Here is an 18,863-nt window from a genome sequence, read left to right as displayed (position 1 = left end):
CATCAACCACTTCTTCCAATCCACATATACTACCATGGAAGGCTCCGCTGCCAACATCGTCTTCCGCCAGCTGTGGAACAACTTGGTGGATTTGCCCGCCAACTTGCTGTCGTTGCTTTATAACGCCAATGTTTCGCCTCAAGAGGTGGTGGTCGAACTCGTCACTCAGGCTCAAAACAAGTGCTATGTGGGCTGGTCTGGAATGAGCGCTGGAGGTGCCCGGAACTTGGGCATAGACTCGATTTTGGCGCAGTCGTTGCGCTTGGCCGAAAAGCAGCTTGTCACTGTGAACGTCAAGATCAGAAACTTCAAGGCTTCCTCCATTTTCTTGGAGCCTGAACACTCTTCGGACTGGGAGCTCGTGGAGCTCCACGCGGCGTACATCGAATCAAAGTTGATTGAACAGTCGAGATGTGTGGCTGTCGGTCAGGTTTTGGTGGTCTACCCGACGAAAACATCGTCCGTGAAACTTCAAGTTAAGGATATTGGCTCGACAGAGCACACCTACGCTATTATAGACCCTTACGCTGAGATCAGCATTGCCCCAAAGTTGAGAGAGAAAAAGAGATCCTCATCCCAGTCGGTGAAGTCAGGCAGGTCGTCAAGACTGACCGTGGATGAGGTTTCCTTGGGTCCCACGGTGTTGAAGAGAGGTATTTCTCTTCCGAATCAGCTATTTAAGGAAAGCGATGACGGATACACTCTCTTCGTCAACTTTGAGGAAGTGCTTCATGCTTTCAACCGTGCTGAATACGTCACCGTCTCTGTCCTTCCAGGTCCAGACACAAAATTCAACGCTGCTCCTGCTGACGAGCAGCCGCTGGACGAGAAGAAAAAAGACAAACAAAGTGTCAAGGCCACCGAAAACAAAACAATCGTTGCCAAGTTGGTCAACTCGCCCAAATGCCCTGCCAACACTGTGGGGCTCAGTCAAAAATTGGCCTGTGCTCTCAATGTGGAGCACAAAATCGGTTTCAAGGTTGCCGTCAGGCTGGCCCCAAAGCACGTTGCCAAGCGTCCGTCCACTATAATAATCCACCCTTACATCACTCAAACCAAAAAGACAGATTCCATCCAGCTCAACTCATCTACGAAAGCACAAAAGAATCAGGCACTTGCACAAAACATCACCAAGATCTTGTTTGACCCAGAAGTGTCCATCACGAATTCTCCAATCACAAACTTCCTGAAAATACCGTCAATCCCCGCCATTCTTCCACTCGGGCCATTATAGAGTTCAAGAAGAACAGTGATACGCATGCATGGATCAAACCATACGAGCTCAAAGGTTCAAGAACGCCACCAAAGCTAGAGCTTGGCGAGGAAGTGTTGCGGAGCGCGTCATTCTTGGAAATTGAGGAGCCTGAAGCTCTTGAAGAGGTTTACGGCTCAAACGATGTCATCGAAGAAATTGTGGACTATGTGACGACCTTCCCTAACTCGGGCATTATGCTTCACGGCACTTCTGGTAGTGGTAAAACGTTACTACTCAAATGGATTGCTCGAAAGCTTGGCCAGGACCACGGAGTTCACACCAAACTCGTGTCTTGCGAGAGCTTTATGAACGAAAACTATGATCAACTTAGTGCAAACTTTACAAAATGGATTCAGGACTGTTCATGGAATGACCCCGCTGTCTTGATCTTAGATAACCTTGACAAGGTCTTATCAGCTGAGGTCGAGCAGGGCGACTCTACCTTATCCAACCAACTTTCCGAGTTCCTCATCACCCAAATCCAAAAAATTCACTCTCAAAACAATACCAATCTTTCCTTGATCGTGTCGGGTATCTCCAAAGAGGCCTTCAATAAGCTTCTTGGTATGATGCACCTCATCGAATCTTACCACCATTTGAGCCCACCACAAAAAGCTGCTCGTGCTACCATTTTGGAAGAATATTTGATCAAGAAGCTTGGCTGCAAAGTTACGTTTGACCTTATGGACATTGTCTCTGAGACAGAGGGTTACCTACCTAACGATTTGAAGCTCTTGAGTGATCGTATCTTCCATGAAAGCTTGTTCAATGCTGCGTCTTCTGAGCAAAAGGACCAGTACACAGTTGATAAAGCTTCTTTTGAGAAGGCCCTTCTGGGTTTCATGCCTTCCAACTTGAGAGGCGTGAAGTTGCAGAAATCCTCAACCAGTTGGGCAGACATTGGTGGCTTAACCGAAGCGAAGCGTGTGCTTTTAGAGACTTTAGAGTGGCCCACAAAATATGCACCTATTTTTGCCAACTGTCCCTTGCGTTTGAGATCTGGTATCTTACTTTACGGTTATCCTGGTTGTGGTAAGACATTACTTGCCAGTGCAATTGCAGGCCAATGTGGACTTAATTTCATCTCCATCAAGGGTCCCGAAATCTTAAACAAGTACATCGGTGCTTCTGAACAGTCGGTTAGAGAGCTCTTCGAGCGTGCTCAGTCAGCCAAACCATGCATTCTTTTCTTTGACGAGTTCGATTCCATTGCTCCAAAGAGAGGTCATGACTCTACTGGTGTCACGGATAGAGTTGTTAACCAGATGTTGACACAAATGGATGGTGCTGAAGGTCTCGATGGTGTTTACGTCTTGGCTGCTACAAGTAGACCGGATTTGATTGATTCGGCGTTGTTACGTCCAGGTCGTCTTGATAAGAGTATCATTTGCGACATGCCAAACTTCGATGACAGACTCGACATTTTGAAATGTATTAGTGCAAAGATGGACTTGAGCAAAGATGTGAATCTTGAAGACATTGCCGAAAAGACAGGTGGTTTCAGTGGTGCTGATATGCAAGGTTTGGGCTACAATGCCTACCTTAAGGCTGTCCACGAGAAGTTGGCTGCTAATGAGGCTCTCACTGTTGACACAAGCAAAGACGAAAAATCCTTCGACTTTTTCCAGGTTAACTCCGAGAAGCTCAAAAATCAAAAAATTAGACCTGCTGAAAAGGTCAAGGTCCTTCAGCAGATCGAAAAATTGTTCGAAGAGGAGACCAACGCTAAGAAGACTGATAAGACGTCAGAGAGCAAGGAGAACTCTAAAGTTGTTCTCACTCAACAACATTTCATCGAGAGTTTGAAGGAAACAAAGCCCTCGATTTCTGCTTCCGAGAAGAAGAAACTCCAGCGTGTCTACACTCAGTTCTTGACTGGAAGAGACGGTACGATGCCTGATGGAAGTGCCAGTAACGAAGTTGGTGGCCGTACCACGCTCATGTAACGAAATTACAAGATATAAGCATTATCGATTATGTGTATTATGTCTCAGCATCTAAAGGAGCTTCCTCTTCGGAATCCTCCTCATCCTCTTCATCAGAGTCCTCATTGAGATCGAAGCAGACCCAACTGGGCCATGCTATCTCTTCACGTATTATTTTGCGTAGCTGGTCGACCAAGAAACGCTCTACCTTACCCACATTTCTAAGCACATTATTGCCTAGCTCGCCTATTTCAGATTCAATCTTGACCGACTTGATGACGTCGATACGCTCATGATTTATAGGCGAAGAGTAGTCGACAAAGTTGCCTCCCGCGGATGGTGTGTTGGATGATCCTTCCGTGCCAGCGTTCGACTTGGTGAAATATTCCGATTTTGTGTCGTTGAGGTCGCACAAGAAGGATACAAATATGCTTTTTTTAAGGTAAGCTACCGCTGCCAAGGAGTGAATGACCAAGTCTGTAATGTGAAGTTTGATCGGTAGCGTAATGAACAGTGCAGAGGGGTAGTTGACAAGCAAATTCACTGTTACCTCCATCGTCAGGTCTCCCTCGTAGTCTATTTCAATAATGCTTTGCAAATCATTGCTATCTCTTTTGACTGCTTTTTGAGCCAGGGTAATGGCAGGACGAAGTGGATTCTGTGCAAATATATTGGTTGGTGTCTCGGACTCATTCATCAGTGATATGTGCGTAAGTCCAACATTGTTCATGGAGTATGCGTGGAAGTTTTTCAAGATATCTCGTGGATCATGTGGCATTGGTGGTGGAGAAGGTGGAATGTCTCTTAATGTCTCTCGTAGGCCTGTTTCATTGAGAGTCGTATGTCCATCGTAGCCATATTCACTATCGTCAGATTCTGTGTCCAGATCGCTCATTGCTGGCAGCATAGGGTTCTTTTCCTCTTCATTGTCTGAGCCTTCTTCGTAGAATTCGTCAAAGGGGTCCCCCACATGTCGTATCGTGAGTTCTGGAGCTTTGGAGCCCAACGAGAACTCGGTAACCGTGAGATTGTCAATGTAGGAAGGAAGCTGAAGCTGATTTAGCTGTCTATCAAGAAACTCACGTACAGACTCATTTATGGAGTTGTCTTCCACAAGCTTATCCCAATTGATGTCAAAAGACATGGTAGTTGATGTGGTGCTACATGTACAGGTCGCAGAGGCCAAGCTGATATGGGTAAAAGACGATGGCGGCGTGTTTGATAGATTTTGATTTCTTGAGGAAATTAGTGAGAGCAAATTCTTGAAAAGATAGGTTTTTGATGGGTTTTTCCTTTTTCAAGTTTTTCTTTTGTTTTGGTATTCACCTCGTAGTCTGAAAAATGGTCAGAATTTCGGCATTTGCAAGTGCAACGCGGTTTTGCAACCAATTCCTAAAAGTAACAATGTCTACAAAAATCAATTATTCTATCGAAACACAATGCAAACAGAATAAAAGTGACTTAAATAGGTCAAGTATCGAAACTTTCCCCTCAATTTCACCAAACCTAAACTTGGTGTTGAAATTCGTGCCATGAGTATATCTCGCGTACTACACCAAACGCAGTTCACCGCGTTCAGCTACTACTCCAAAAATGTATGGCGATCAGGGCCACAAGCTCCTTCTAGACGCCAAGAGAACGTCGAACCTCGCAGAAGTACCTCTATACCAGCTAGATTTGGTCAAGGATATTGTCCTGGAAATCTCAGACCTCAAAAGCGATGTTGACTTTCTCAACGAGCAAGAGCTCTTTCCAGCAGATGCGTCAGAAGAGGAAAGAAGAATCGCACAGTGCCAGATATTTGTTCGACTGTTGTTCATGAGAAGAAATAAGCGATGCTTACTAGCTCACCAAAAGCTACGAGCTGACAAGATCAACGAGTTTCTGTGGCTCAACATTGACCCTGTTACGTCAACGGACGCTACGCCGGCAGGGTCGAAGGGAGAATCCCTACTTCATTCTATGGGTACCACAAAGCTAGCACTAGATAATCTCCTGAATCCTGAGCAGGAGTACTACAAACAATACCAGGACCTCATTCTCGACTTCAAGTCGTCATTTGCAGATATAGACCTTTCTGGCGACCTCGAGCCGCCCTCCGACATCTTCATCGACGTCCGTGTCCTCAAAGACGGCGGTGAAGTGCAGACGGAGTATGGAGTGTTCAATCTCATCAAGGATTCCCAGTTCTATGTGAGGAAGTCAGACGTGGACCGCTTGATCCAACAGGGGTACCTCGAGCAGATATAAGTCAATGCATTTCGGAAAATTGACAAGATCAGTCTATCGTAATATCAGTGGGCTCTTCGGGCTGTGTCGATTCCTTCTTTTCTGTAGGCTCCTCTGCTTTTGGCTCAGAAATGTCCATTGCATCGTCCTCTTTCGGTTTCTCCTCCTCTTTCGTGGAGGAGCCTTCCGGGAAGCGTCCAACAAGCTGCTCCATGTTTCTCACCTCCTTTTCAAGCCTGTCACGCCCTAGCGTAGTGTGCTTTTGGTCTACACTAATAGGCAATATCATGACATTCTCCTCGTTTTTGTCGTAGACGCCGATATTCTCGTCCATGATCTTCACCTCTTTTCGAAGCCCAATTGCTATGCTGCCTAGAAGCAGATATATCAGCTTAGTGCCCTCGACAAACTTCTCTTTGGTCTTGGTGAGATCTTGCACCTCCAGTGTGCTGGGTTCAACATATGCATTGAAAACCGATCCAATATTATCAAGCAAGGTGACGATATTATTGTCGATCTCATTGAGCGAATCTAGTCTCTTTTGTATGAAGCCGTTGTCCTGGGACATTGTCGGAGTTGTTGATGTATGTAGATGTAGATTTAGATGTACATGATTCGCACTACAACTACCATGTCTATAGAGCTAGGCCTCAGCAGGGTACGAAAACTTCTCGACCTTCTTCCTAATCTACGCAGGATTAGGTGTGTACATGTGGCTGGTACCAACGGGAAAGGCTCCACTTTAGCTTATCTATCGTCCATACTCAGCGAGGCCAATATACGTCATGGTCGCTTCACATCCCCACATACCATGCTGGTGAACGACTGTGTCTCCATCAACAGAAACATTCTTCCTATGGATGATTTTAAGAAGGTGAAGAAGCAAGTTCAGGAACATAACGACCACAATGGCATTGGATGCACGGAATTCGAGATCTTGACTTGCACAGCATTCATGATCTTTGCCATGGAGCAATTGGAATTGGCTCTTGTGGAGGTGGGCCTCGGGGGCAGGCTTGATGCTACCAATGTTCTTTCAGAAGATGACGTGCTTGTGAGCGGAATCACAAAAGTGGGCATAGACCACGAGTCTTTTCTTGGAAGCACCATCTATCAGATCGCCAGTGAAAAGGCAGGGATCATTAAAAAGGGAGTTGACTGTGTGGTTGATCTGACAAATCACAGAGACGCAATGGAAGCTATTCGGGCCAAGGCGAGCGAGGAAGGCTCTCCATTGCATGAAGTGACATCCACTGCTTTGACGAGGAGGCTCATTGAACTTTCGCCATTGAAGGGTAATTACCAGGAGCAGAACTTGGCGGTGGCATTGGAAATTGTCTCGTTACTCAAAGAGAAGCACTCTTTTCAGATCAGTGATGAGGCGATCAAGAGAGGTATCAAGAACACCACCTGGCCAGGAAGGCTTCAGACGATCAAGGAACCCAAAACTGGCATTGAACTACTAATCGATGGTGCCCATAACGAAAGCGCTGCCATTGAGTTGGCAGGGTTCCTAGATGGCTACAGAGAGGGCAAAGGCATTATCTTTGTTGTTGCACTTACAAAGGGCAAATCCGTCGAAAACCTTCTCAAGTTCATTGTCAGACCGGGAGATAAGGTCATTCCCATGGAGTTCCTGCAACCTGAAGGTATGCCCTGGGTCCACAGCTATAGTAGAGAGTACGTGGGTCAAGAGGCTAAAAAGTATGCTGAATTGGAGCAAACCGGTATCAGCAACACCGATGAACTTTTCGCATATTTGAAAAAGCTCAAAACTCAAGGTGACGACAGAAAAGTGGTTGCTTGCGGCAGCCTCTATCTTTGTGCTGATATATTACGAGCCGTTAACTACGCACCTACGCATTGATCGCGAAAATAGCAAGGCCATAACGCTATGACTGATTTGGAAAAGCTCCGAAAAGAGAATATCAAAAGAAACCAGGGCTTGCTCAAGAAACTCAATTTGGATGCTCTCAACCAGTCAATTGCAGATGATGTGCGCGTCAAGAAGGAACTGACCAAACCGAAGAGGAGACCCAAGGCTCCACCCAAGGAACCTGCCATACCCACGAGAAGGTCTAGGAGACTAGCTGCACCACATGAGTGGACCGAAGAAGAGCAACAAATTAACTTGGAGGAAGAAAGGGCTCGAGAGAGACAGGAGAAGCTCAAGGCATTGCGTCTGTTGAAGCTCACAGGCGACTTCACGCTTGGTGATTTGATTCTTGATCGCCAGCTGGGCCACCTCAAGCACGAGGAACGCGTTTTGGACGTGAAAGACGAGTCAATGGAGGACGCCGTCAAGGATGAAGACTCTGGTGACGTCAAGGAGGAGGAACAGGACGTGAAGGAGGAGGACATGGACTCAGATAACTTGGACTTCTTGCTCAATCTTGGAGAGAAGTACTCAGCAGGAGACTTCTTTGAACAGATCAAACAAAGGGAGCAGGGAAAGAGTCTGGACTTGAAGAAGGTCAGGAAGGAATTCGAGAAGGTGGAGCTTTATCGCAAGGTCAGCCCTGCTTCCACCAAAGCATCCTACAACCGAATCACGACAATGCACTTCCACCCTGCAGAAACTGATAGATTGGTTTCGGCCGGCGACACGAACGGAAGTCTCGGTCTTTGGTCGGTGGATGAAAGCACCGAAGACGGGGAGGCACAGATCACCATTTTGAAGCCCCACGGACGGTCAATCTCCAAGATTATCCACAACAACACCAACGCGGCCGAGCTTTTGACAAGCTCCTACGATGGATCAGTAAGGAAGCTCGATATTAAGCAGCTCAAATCAACGGAGGTATTGAACATTGACGTTTCTGACGACCTTATCGGAGTATCAGACATCAACGTTCTGTTAGCCGAGCCAAATTTGTTGCATTTGACCACTCTAGAGGGTCGTTATTACCAACATGACATGCGTCTGCCATTTAAAGGCATGAAAAACAACGACTTTCTACGGTTGCACGATAAAAAGATTGGCGGGTTCACCGTGAGCCCGAATTTGTCCTATCAAATCGCAACGGCGTCGTTGGATAGAACTTTACGAGTATGGGATTTAAGAAACGTTTCGAAAGCCAACTCGCTCTCTGAGTTCGAGAAGGCCAGGGCGCCCCATTTGTATGGATCATACACGAGTCGTCTCTCCATTTCTACAGTCGACTGGAACAGCAATGACCACTTGGTGTGCAACGGCTATGATGATAGAATCAAGCTCTTTGACTTCAGCGGTAATAGAAAGCCTTATACTGCTGTGCAAGAGTGGGCCAAGAACTATCAACCAGAGGTCCGCAAGAAGGCTGACTCAATTCCCGACAACCTCAAACCTTTCAATTCCATCACCCACAACTGTCAGACAGGGCGATGGGTGTCAATTCTCAAAGCGAAATGGCAAAAGACACCTGCTGATCAGTACCAAAAGTTTGCCATTGCCAACATGAACCGCAGTATAGACGTCTACGACGAGAGTGGCAACATGATTGCACATCTCAACGACGAGGAGATGACCGCTGTCCCGGCTTCAGTAGCCTTCCATCCATCACAAAACTGGGTAGTGGGAGGCACCTCAAGCGGAAAGCTCAACCTCTTCACCTGAAACTACGACTAATTAAGCACTTAAATTTTTAATTGACTAAAATTTACAAACCGACCTCTTAAGCGGAAGAGGTCATGACCTGCCAAACTCTGATCTTGTTGTCGGTGTAACCGGCGAACAAGTTCTGGCCGTCAGCGGACCAAGCCAAAGAGACGGCCTCTGGGTCCTTAGCCTTAGCAGAGACAGCGAACTCAGGCTTCAACTCGTCCAACAAGGTTCTCTCCTGCAAGTTGAAGATCTTGATACCAGAAGCGGTGGCAGCAGCCAACCAGTATCTGTTTGGAGAGAAAGCCAAAGCGTGGACCTCAGAAGCGGCGTTCAAGGTGTACAAGGTCTCGTTGGAGTTCAAGTCCCACAAGATGATGACACCGTCCTTACCGGCGGAAGCGTTCAAGGATCCGTCAGGGGAGATGGTGATGCAGGAGATGTAGCCGGTGTGGCCAATGAAGTCGGCATTGAGCTCGTACTTGTTCAAGTCCCAGGACTAGAAATGTTAGTAAAAGGTTGAAAAAAGAGAGATGTGAGGATCAGAGATCTTGGTGATTAAGAAGTCTCATTCGGCGAACCGTCTGAAGTAGCAAATATGGAAACATCATCTCACGGAGGAAAAAAAGTAAAAACATACCTTGACAGTCTTGTCCCAAGAAGCAGAGATCACAGTGTTGGTCTTGTTGTCTGGGGAGAATCTGACGGCAGAGACCCAGTCCTTGTGGGAAGACAAGGTGTGCATGCACTCACCGATGGTGTTCCAGACCTTGACGGTCTTGTCACGGGAAGCAGACACAATCTGTCTCAAGTTGGAGGCAATGGAAACAGACAAGACGTCACCAGTGTGGCCGTCGAATCTCTTGGTGGACTCACCAGTCTCCAAGTCCCACAATCTCAAGGTCTTGTCCCAAGAACCAGACAAAGCGTAAGCACCGTCAACAGAGATGGTGACGTCCTGGACAATGTGGGAGTGGCCAATGAAGGACTTCTTTGGCACACCGTACTGGGCCTCGTCACCGGTCAACTTCCAAGCGATCAAGGTCTTGTCTCTGGAACCGGACAAGAGCAAGTCGGGCTTGGACTGGGTGGTGGCCAACGAAGTGACCCAACCGTTGTGGCCCTCAAGGGTGCCTCTCAAAACCAAAACTTCCTGATCAGACATTACTATACTGTAGTGGGGATGGAGTGGAAAAAATGGGTGCAAAATTGAGCAGTAAAAAAATTTGATACGTCACGTGATCAAAACCTAGGGAGCCCGCGCTTGGGTCCGTGCTCAGGGCTACGCCTGTTCCGGTCTCGGCATTACACATTGTCTCAGTGACTGCTTTTGCCGAAAGTATGAGAGGAACACTGGGATGCAAATACAGATGGGTATGGGTTTCGGGGTAGCAAAAAAGTATAAAAGATGACAATTTCTCTCTCAAAGTTTGTTAGAATAGCTTTTTTGAAAAAAAAAAGAGTCTTTGGTTGGGCATTGACTTGGGTGCAAATGCTGACACCGCCAGAGGCACACCTCCTGCTATGAGAGTAAGGCGAAACAGCTTTAGACTAACCCAAATGACCAAAGTAATTACCAAAATTCATAGGTAATAGTGCATTTCGATTTTGTTGTGAAGTCGGCCAATTCGAATTGTTCACCTACAAACCCATACCCTCAAGAGTTGAGAAACCACATACGACGTGATGCTCGTTCAAATGGTAGATAGAAGCTGTCTGACTGTCTGGAATATGAGATCTTCTCTTATAAAGAGGTCATAGGGATTCAGAGCTCAAAAACATGCCTTTCTTAGATATGAAGCTTTCAAGCACGGAATGGCTGCGAAATACCCAAACGACTAGTAAACCCACAACATTGGTTTTGCAAATTGAGCCCAATTATTGCAACTCCATACTCAAAGATATCAAATCAAATTCCAACTCATCTTATTACAACCTCAATGTTACACTTCTAAATAAAGAGTCACCCTTCTAAATAAAGACTTCTACCCCACCTCATACGATCGCCCCAATGTCCACCTTATCAGTTCATACAGTACACAAACATCGGACTTGTTATCTCGTGTTTCTTTCCATGTCCAACTCAGTGGTGGTATTCAGCGGCGGCACAGCCACAAACGATATCGTGCATGTTTTCAATTCCCTTTCAGCCGACGTGACTTATGTGTTACCCATTCTGGACAACGGAGGCTCCACTTCAGAGATTATACGTGTCATAGGAGGACCAGCCATTGGTGATATACGGTCGAGACTTACCAGACTAATACCTCCGGAAAACGAACCTCTCAAGAAGTTGTTAAGTTTCAGGTTGGAGGCAGATCCGGTGGAGGCAAAGAATCAGTGGAATGAGATCGTGGACGGAACACATCACCTATGGAAGGATATCGACAGCGCCACCAAAGAGATTCTCCGAGCATTCTTGATACACTTGCACGTAGAGCTTCTAAAAAGATCCAAGTTGACTGTAACAAGCAACACAAACAAGAAGTTTAGGTACGAGTTGGCCAATGTGGGGAACTTGTTTCTTACGGGGATTCGTCTATTCATAGGGTCCTTGGATTCCGCCATCGAGCTATTCAAGAAATTGACCGGCATCGACAACTCCATTCAAGTTATGCCATGTATCAGCACGAACTTCAGCTACCACATTGGAGCACTTTTGATCAATGGTCTCATTATCACAGGTCAGTCTCAGATCTCCCACCCTTCGCCTGACGAGGTGTATCCTCCACCAATCAACAAGACAAGACCTCCTACGCCTACGCATGAAAACAACGAGTTCTTCAAACACGTTGATACTAGTATAGAGGCACAATCCGAGGAATCTGTGCTCTCATCTGATGACGAGGAGCTTGGGAATATCCCGCAGTACACTCATCCCGAGCTTAAAAAGTCTCAATTGCATTTCCAGAAAACCGAAGGGATCGAGCCTCTCCTTTCACCCATTGAGCGCATCTTTTATATCAGTCCGCATGGCCAGGAAATCTGCCCAGTGGCCCTGACTCGAGTCATCAACAGCATCTCGAACGCAAAGACGCTTGTGTACTCAATTGGCTCACTCATGACAAGTATTGTGCCGATTTTGGTATTGAAAGGTATTTGCAAGGCGATTGCTTATGACTTTAGGCCAGGCAAAAAGCGTATACTCTTATTGAACGGCTGCGAGGATAGAGAGACATACGGTATGTCTGCTGTTGAGTACATCGAGACTATTATCAAGCTGGCTCACTATTCACTCGACAAGTCTCACCAGGAGCACCAACATCTCAAGTGGTGCAACTTCGTCACCCATCTTGTGTTCATGGAGAACCCTAGAATCGCTGTTGACGAGGAGTTCCTCGAGAAGAAGAACATCCAATGCATTAAAATAAGAAGAGAGAGTGGCGAAGAGGACAGATACGACCCGGAGCATCTTCAGCAAATGCTCAATGAAATCGCGGCGTCTTAATCGTACCACATCTTGATCAACTCCTCGGACACCGCAGACGGCGTCAAAACACCCAAATCGGTGATGAGTGCAGTAATGAATTCATGAGGCGTGAAGTCGATGGTTTGGGTCTTGAGGGTACCCTCCAATGTTTCGGTCTCACCGGAGCCCTGTTCGTCTAGAATAGATGAAATGCCTCTGGGCAAGTCGTTTGGTGCCAAGGGGAATAATCTAACAAACTTGTGAGACTCAGTGACCACGTAGAAAGGTTTGTTGTTTGCTTTGGCCAAGCAGCCAATCTGGTACGAGCCAATGTGGTTGATGATACCTCCACTCTCAGCTACACCTTCTGCACCGACAAGGATCTTGTCGACTTTGTGGAGCACATAGCCAACAGCACTATCCACAATCACTTCAACAGGAATATCAGCTTCTCTAAGTAGTTTGGCCATGTGGTAACCCTTTCCTGAAGGACGAGCTTCAGTAACGATGACTTTAAATCTCAACAACTTTTGCGATCTGGCCTTCTGTAAGAGCTGAAAGACCACACGAGAGAAGGAATGCACAAGGATGGTATCGTCGTCTTTGATGAAAGGCACACCAAAGTCAGCCAGCTTTTCTCTGGACTCTTTGGCTCTCTGCACGAACAATTCACCGTTTTCCACAAGGTTCTTCTTGCAGGACTCCCAGTCAGAGTATAAGTTTGTGTTTCTCAAGACAAAACGCATGAATAAATCACAGCCTGCCGAAAGCGAGATGGCATTGGATATCGACAGCTTCAAGATATCGATGTTCGATTTGACAAGGTTGATCAACTCTGATGATGTGGATGGCTGCTTCACTCGAAGCATTGTCACTAGCGACTCGATGGCCGCAATAGGCATTGTCATATCCTGGTCATCTTCCAAGAACTTCAAGTAGGTTTGCTTGATGTCGAAATCTGAGTTCGCCATAGTTGAGATGATGGTGTAGTTGAAAAAAAGCGCGATATGGTAGAGGTATAAGGTAGGCTGAGTTCCGGTGAATTGTGTCCCCAGCGATAGGGAACTTTTTGATCAATTTTTAAATGTTAGTGAATACGTATTTAAATTTGGAGATTCAGAGCTTTCCGAAATGAATTAGTTATCGTGGTGGGTTACAATGGCTGCAAATGTTGTCTCAAAGTGAGTTTTATCCTAGTGTTATCTTATAAGAACGTAATATTTTTGAGAATAGTTTTGTGTTTGCTACCAAGCCGAATAGCATTTCAAATTAGCCTATATCTATTCACCCTTCTGGGTCTGGTCATCAAAAAGCTTCATCAATCAGCTTATAATACGTGGTGCACGGGTGCACATATGCACAATTGTATCTACATTCTAGCTCCACAGATAACTAATAGACAACTGCATCCTCAAATCCAGTCATGAGCAAGCCCGATGCTCAAACCAGCTTTTCCCTAAAGGAACTGCGGCAAATTCTGAAGGGCCTTTCCAACAATCTACAACAAGGAGCCTCCAAGATAAAAGATCTTGTAGACTTCCAGATCACCTTACTCGAGATCTTCAAGTATGAAAGCAAGAGGTTCGATGCTTTGGGATACTGTGATCTTTCTATGGCTTGTGTGGCTCATATAACTAATATTTTCCTAGCATCAGACCTTGCTCCGTCTGCTACACAAGAAATGAAACCTATAACTCAGCAGATCAACAATCAGCTCCAAATTAACCAGAGCAAATTCCTCGCAATTGAGCAGAAACTAGATCAGATATCAGGCCAAGACAAGAGTGAGACGGACTCTGCTGACCCACTTCTCATGAGATTCGCCAACCTCAAAACTGGGGTCTCAGAGGCTCCAGTAGCGTCATCATTTCAAGGATTCTTGTACGCTGACTCGCTATCGGTTTATGAACTCAATCATCTCATACGATCAAGACCTGATGATGTACTTCTCTTGGACTTCAGGAGCAAAAAGGAGTTTACTTACAGTCATATCAACTTCCTGAACGTTGTGAACATAGAGCCTTCTAAAGTATCTGCATTGCTACAGGAGAAACCACAGGCTACCGACAAAGATTTAGAGAATGTATTGAACCTTGACGCTGAAAGTCTCCGTCTATTTCAAAGCAGACAGAGGTTTGATCTCATCGTGGCTTACAATCTCCGGTTCGGAGGCATAGGGAACGACAAGTTCCAGGCGTTGGAGTTTCTGCTCTTGAATAATGACTCAAAAGGCATTCCGTCGAAGAATCCTTTCAAAGACATTCTTGACTTGTTGATGTACAGATCAGAGTACCTCAGCTCGAGACCTAAACAGTACCCGGTCTATTTGAACGGAGGCCTTGAAAGGTGGTACTCAACATTTGGAGAAGGCTCACTCACAAGAAGCACTGATGAAGCGGTGAAAAAGCAACAATCCAATGGCGCAACGAACGGGTCAGCCAAGACATCCGAGTCAGCTTACGTCAGAAACTTCGGTGACTACCTCGCCAGCGCAAAATCCAAAACGCCACCACTTGCTACCAAGAAGTCCAGCGAAAGACAAAGCAATGATTACAATTATATCAGACCACGTCAGCAACCTCCTAGTTACGAGGCATCGAAAAGTATCAGGACACCAGCTCCTGTGGAACAGAAGGCTCCACCCACTATAGAATCCTCAGCCCCAATGTTGCCTCCGAAGGAGAAAGTACCACAAGAGAAACCGCTCACTCCACAAAATCAGACTATTTCTCCACAAAGAACCGGAAATTCGGAGACGAACCCCTTCTTAGAGAACTTCGCAACAGGGTTGACGAACCTTGGCAACTCATGCTATATGAATTGTGTACTTCAGTGCCTAGGAGCTACTCCGCAGCTAACGTCATTCTTTTTTCCAACTTCGAAAGGTGACAAACAGATGAGTCTGTCTTACCGCCAACATATAAACTCGAAGAATAGACTCGGGACGAATGGTGTCTTAACTACCAACTTTGTCAAACTCCTTGCACACATGTTTAATAATGTTGGCAAGTACTTCGCTCCTCACGAGTTCAAAAAGATCATCGGCACAGTACCTTCAGGTCGCCAATTTGCATCATTCGATCAGCAAGATTGCATTGAGTTCTTGAACTTTGTGCTCGACTCGTTGCACGAAGATTTGAATCAACGTGCTGTTGAAAATGGCGAGGAGAGAACTGCAATTATGGAGCTTTCACCTGAGCAAGAGCAAACCAGAGAGATGCTTCCTGTGAGACTTGCATCCACGATAGAATGGGAAAGGTATCTCAAATTGAACTTTTCGGTAATTGTGGACTATTTTCAGGGACAGTACTTGTCGCAGTTAAAGTGTCTTGAGTGTGGTATGACATCCACAACTTACAATGCATTTTCTATATTGTCTTTGCCAATCCCGGAAAGACTCAACAAGGACAAGGTGGTTACTTTGGCTCAATGCTTAGATCTTTTTACGGATACTGAACTTCTTGACGACGACAACAAATGGCATTGCCCCAGGTGCAAAAGATTCACCAAGCTGACGAAGAAAATTTCTATTACGAGGCTTCCTCGAGTCCTAATCATTCATTTTAAGCGGTTTCTGATGCTGTTGTCGGGGCACTTCAATAAGCTCGAGACTTTCGTTACATACCCTGTTAACGAGACGCTTGATTTGACTTCATACTGGCCGCAGGTCGGCACTTACATTAACCCAGACAAGAGTATGGACACGGCGAAAGAACTGCAGATACTTTCCACTTTTCCACAAAGGCATCAAGACCCTCCTTTCAAGTACAAGCTCTATGGTGTGGTCAATCACTTCGGAAACTTGACGACCGGTCATTACACTGCCTATGTCAAGAAAGCAAGCGACCTGAAGCAAAGGAAAGATTGGTGTTATTTCGATGATGCCAAGATTCAATATGACTGCAAGGTGAACCAAGTGATGAACAAGAGCGCTTACTGTTTATTCTTCCAGAGAATCTAAGCAGCCTGGCTTGTGGGCAGAGTCTCGGTGACCTTAATGTTCGGATGACTCCCGACAATGCCCCTGCTCAAACCTTCCCAGAGCCAATCACATTTGGAGTCTGAGCGTACGCTTATTTCACCCCTGAAACTGTCCACAAAGCTTCTGTCGTTCAATGTGATACTGGTGGTGAAGTTAATGAACTCATTAAATATAGCAATGGACGACCAGAATTGCAATTTCCGAAGACATGCAATGACAAGACTGGTTACTTGCCCACCGTTGAGACAATGAACGTAAACGGGCGCATTTTCCTGATGTATCATGAAATCCAATGCCTCGAGGACTGTGGAATAGCCCATGGGCACCCCACGTTTCTTTCCTTTACCGGATTGAGCACATTCTAGATGAACTAGACGAATGTCTCTCTGTTCAGCAAATTCGAAAAGGGCTTTATCGGTATCTTTAGTGATCGGTTCGGGTGTAAGGGATATGATTGTTTTGAGGTTCAAACTCAGCAAAAAGGGGAAATTGATTTGCCGAGGGTAGCCACCACGGTGCAAGTGGGGCTGGACGGTGTTAAATCTTAAAGGGGGTACAAGTGGGTCTGGTTCAACCATGGCATAATAAGGAAATGAATTAACGTCTCTGATACATGAATCATATATATAAATGAGTTTTGATGCAGGGCCAGTGATGCAGGAAGAGTTAGCGATTATTAGACTGCATGGAACCAATGGGCATCTGAATAGAAATTAGTGATGAATGGTGTTATGGAGTCGGATCTAGAATAAACGAGGAAGTTTGCTATCTTCCACATTGGTTTCGAGAACCTCTTTAACACTCATACGTGGTGCCACACCAGGCTCGCGAGAACCGCCGGCAATGCCACTGCTGTATTTCAAGTGCAACAAGTCACCGACTTCACTGAACTTCTCCAAAACGTAGTCCAAATCCTCTTTGGTCAATGCCGAACTCACACATAATCTGGCTCTGGCGGTAGCGATAGGCGTAGCTGGGTAGCCGACGACAACCACAGCGATCTTCTCGTTATAAAGCATTCTTGAGAGCGCAGGCATCTTGGCAGGCAAGTACAACAACAATGGGATAACGGGAGAGTCATCGGCACCGTACACAATGAAGCCGAGCTTCTTCAATCCGAGTCTGAGGTATCTGGAGTTGAAGGCAATTCTCTTCAAGCGCTCTTCACCCTCACCAGGATGCAACGTGCCGTTGATAACCTGCAAGGAAGAAATGATCTGACCCAACACTGGGGTGGGACACCCTCACCGAAGGTACTGTTGAAGTAGGTTAATCTCATCTTGTCGATGATCCACTTATCGGCGGCAACGTAACCACCTGTAGCACCGAAAGACTTAGTCAAGGTACCCATCAAGATATCAACTTGAGATGGGGAAACGGAAAAGTAATCACAAACACCCCTGCCGTGTGGGCCAAGGGCGCCGATCGAGTGGGCCTCATCCACAAAAAGGTAACACTTGTACTTGTTCTTCAATTCAATCACACGAGGCAAGTTGACCATGTTACCTTCCATCGAGTAAAGACCCTCGACAGCAATGATAATCTTCTTCCATGGGCGATGCGTTCTGGGTTGACCCTGAGCAATCTGGGTTCTTATCAACTTCTCCAAGTCTGCCATGTCGTTGTGCTCAAACACCTTAACAACAGCACCAGAGATACGGATACCGAATCTGATGGAAGCGTGATTAAGGGAGTCACTGATGACAAGACAGGAAGAGTCGACCAAAGAAGCAAACAAACTGGCGTTGGTACCGTAACCTTGAGACACAACAATAGCATCCTCCTTGCCAACAAATTCAGCAATCACCAGCTCACACTCTCTGTGCAAGTCGGTGGTGCCGATGGCATTTCTTGGGCCACAGGACGAGGAGCCGTACTTATCCAAGATGTTGGTTGCGTAATCCGTGCATACACCCTTGGACTGAGCGAAGCCCAAGTAGTTGTAGGAGGACAAGTTCAAGCACTCTCTGGACTCACCAGTGTAAGAGTAGCTCTTGCCCTTTCTCTCACGCTCAAAGCACTTGATGTATCTGCCTGGGGCACCGTGGACGGGTCTGGCGAAGCAGTCGTCGATTCTTAACTTCAACCGACGTACATAGAAGTTCTCAAAGCCATCGTACCATGGAGCATAGCCATCTTTCTCCACCAAGTCAGCGTAGTCCTCAGGCTTGAAGACCTTACCGAAAAAATCACGGATGTGGCCAATCAAGATCAAAATCAAGTAGCTGACGAAGGTTGCCAAGTGAATGACCAAAGGTGGTTCATCGTCGATAGGGGTCGGGAGCGGTTCGCCGATTGGGTGTTTGGACACAAACAAATGGTCTTTGGAGGTCAACTTGCCGTATTCGAGATCAGCCTTGACGTCGTCAGGTCTGTTATCGATAGGAGCATCAGGAATGTTCTCCGACATGATGGAAACGGTTAATGTTTAAGTTTAGCGTAGAAGCGCGTAGTAGAGCCTAGGATAAGCTGTACCCCTTATT

General features: G+C 46.2%; 11 protein-coding genes across 11 annotated transcripts; 6 read left to right on the top strand and 5 right to left on the bottom strand. All coding sequences in view use genetic code 12, as the record gives it.

The window, feature by feature from the left end:
- Window positions 1-34: 34 nt before the first annotated feature.
- PEX1 (AAA family ATPase peroxin 1) lies at window positions 35-3,201 on the top strand (the record flags this gene model as incomplete). The annotated part of the gene is made up of 2 exons (XM_025482652.1): window positions 35-1,153; window positions 1,237-3,201. The coding sequence occupies 2 exons, from the start codon at window positions 35-37 to the stop codon at window positions 3,199-3,201; spliced, it is 3,084 nt and encodes a 1,027-aa protein (XP_025337270.1).
- A 37-nt stretch (window positions 3,202-3,238) lies between these two features.
- Window positions 3,239-4,324, bottom strand: CXQ87_004202 (ERMES complex subunit; the record flags this gene model as incomplete). Its single annotated transcript, XM_025482651.1, has 1 exon — window positions 3,239-4,324. One exon carries the CDS (start codon window positions 4,322-4,324, stop codon window positions 3,239-3,241), a length of 1,086 nt encoding a protein of 361 aa, XP_025337269.1.
- Window positions 4,325-4,773: 449 nt separating this feature from the next.
- Window positions 4,774-5,430, top strand: PSF1 (DNA replication protein; the record flags this gene model as incomplete). Its single annotated transcript, XM_025482650.1, has 1 exon — window positions 4,774-5,430. The coding sequence occupies one exon, from the start codon at window positions 4,774-4,776 to the stop codon at window positions 5,428-5,430; it is 657 nt and encodes a 218-aa protein (XP_025337268.1).
- A 28-nt stretch (window positions 5,431-5,458) lies between these two features.
- Window positions 5,459-5,977, bottom strand: MED11 (Med11p; the record flags this gene model as incomplete). The annotated part of the gene is made up of 1 exon (XM_025482649.1): window positions 5,459-5,977. One exon carries the CDS (start codon window positions 5,975-5,977, stop codon window positions 5,459-5,461), a length of 519 nt encoding a protein of 172 aa, XP_025337267.1.
- Window positions 5,978-6,220: 243 nt separating this feature from the next.
- Window positions 6,221-7,276, top strand: CXQ87_004199 (dihydrofolate synthase; the record flags this gene model as incomplete). Its single annotated transcript, XM_025482648.1, has 1 exon — window positions 6,221-7,276. The coding sequence occupies one exon, from the start codon at window positions 6,221-6,223 to the stop codon at window positions 7,274-7,276; it is 1,056 nt and encodes a 351-aa protein (XP_025337266.1).
- A 27-nt stretch (window positions 7,277-7,303) lies between these two features.
- CXQ87_004198 (uncharacterized protein) lies at window positions 7,304-9,004 on the top strand (the record flags this gene model as incomplete). Its single annotated transcript, XM_025482647.1, has 1 exon — window positions 7,304-9,004. The coding sequence occupies one exon, from the start codon at window positions 7,304-7,306 to the stop codon at window positions 9,002-9,004; it is 1,701 nt and encodes a 566-aa protein (XP_025337265.1).
- A 58-nt stretch (window positions 9,005-9,062) lies between these two features.
- On the bottom strand, window positions 9,063-10,154 carry ASC1 (40S ribosomal protein RACK1; the record flags this gene model as incomplete). Its single annotated transcript, XM_025482646.1, has 2 exons — window positions 9,063-9,488; window positions 9,630-10,154. The coding sequence occupies 2 exons, from the start codon at window positions 10,152-10,154 to the stop codon at window positions 9,063-9,065; spliced, it is 951 nt and encodes a 316-aa protein (XP_025337264.1).
- Window positions 10,155-11,063: 909 nt separating this feature from the next.
- On the top strand, window positions 11,064-12,316 carry CXQ87_004196 (uncharacterized protein; the record flags this gene model as incomplete). Its single annotated transcript, XM_025482645.1, has 2 exons — window positions 11,064-12,272; window positions 12,305-12,316. The coding sequence occupies 2 exons, from the start codon at window positions 11,064-11,066 to the stop codon at window positions 12,314-12,316; spliced, it is 1,221 nt and encodes a 406-aa protein (XP_025337263.1).
- Window positions 12,317-12,433: 117 nt separating this feature from the next.
- GCN3 (translation initiation factor eIF2B subunit alpha) lies at window positions 12,434-13,369 on the bottom strand (the record flags this gene model as incomplete). The annotated part of the gene is made up of 1 exon (XM_025482644.1): window positions 12,434-13,369. The coding sequence occupies one exon, from the start codon at window positions 13,367-13,369 to the stop codon at window positions 12,434-12,436; it is 936 nt and encodes a 311-aa protein (XP_025337262.1).
- A 452-nt stretch (window positions 13,370-13,821) lies between these two features.
- Window positions 13,822-16,359, top strand: DOA4 (ubiquitin-specific protease; the record flags this gene model as incomplete). Its single annotated transcript, XM_025482643.1, has 1 exon — window positions 13,822-16,359. The coding sequence occupies one exon, from the start codon at window positions 13,822-13,824 to the stop codon at window positions 16,357-16,359; it is 2,538 nt and encodes an 845-aa protein (XP_025337261.1).
- A 764-nt stretch (window positions 16,360-17,123) lies between these two features.
- On the bottom strand, window positions 17,124-18,790 carry LCB2 (serine C-palmitoyltransferase; the record flags this gene model as incomplete). Its single annotated transcript, XM_025482642.1, has 2 exons — window positions 17,124-17,608; window positions 17,638-18,790. The coding sequence occupies 2 exons, from the start codon at window positions 18,788-18,790 to the stop codon at window positions 17,124-17,126; spliced, it is 1,638 nt and encodes a 545-aa protein (XP_025337260.1).
- Between the last annotated feature and the right edge of the window lie 73 nt (window positions 18,791-18,863).

This window comes from Candidozyma duobushaemuli (assembly GCF_002926085.2).
Source record: "Candidozyma duobushaemuli strain B09383 chromosome Unknown D_B09383, whole genome shotgun sequence".
Classification (NCBI taxonomy): Eukaryota; Fungi; Ascomycota; class Pichiomycetes; order Serinales; family Metschnikowiaceae; genus Candidozyma; species Candidozyma duobushaemuli.
This window is presented reverse-complemented; position numbering and strand designations above follow the sequence as displayed.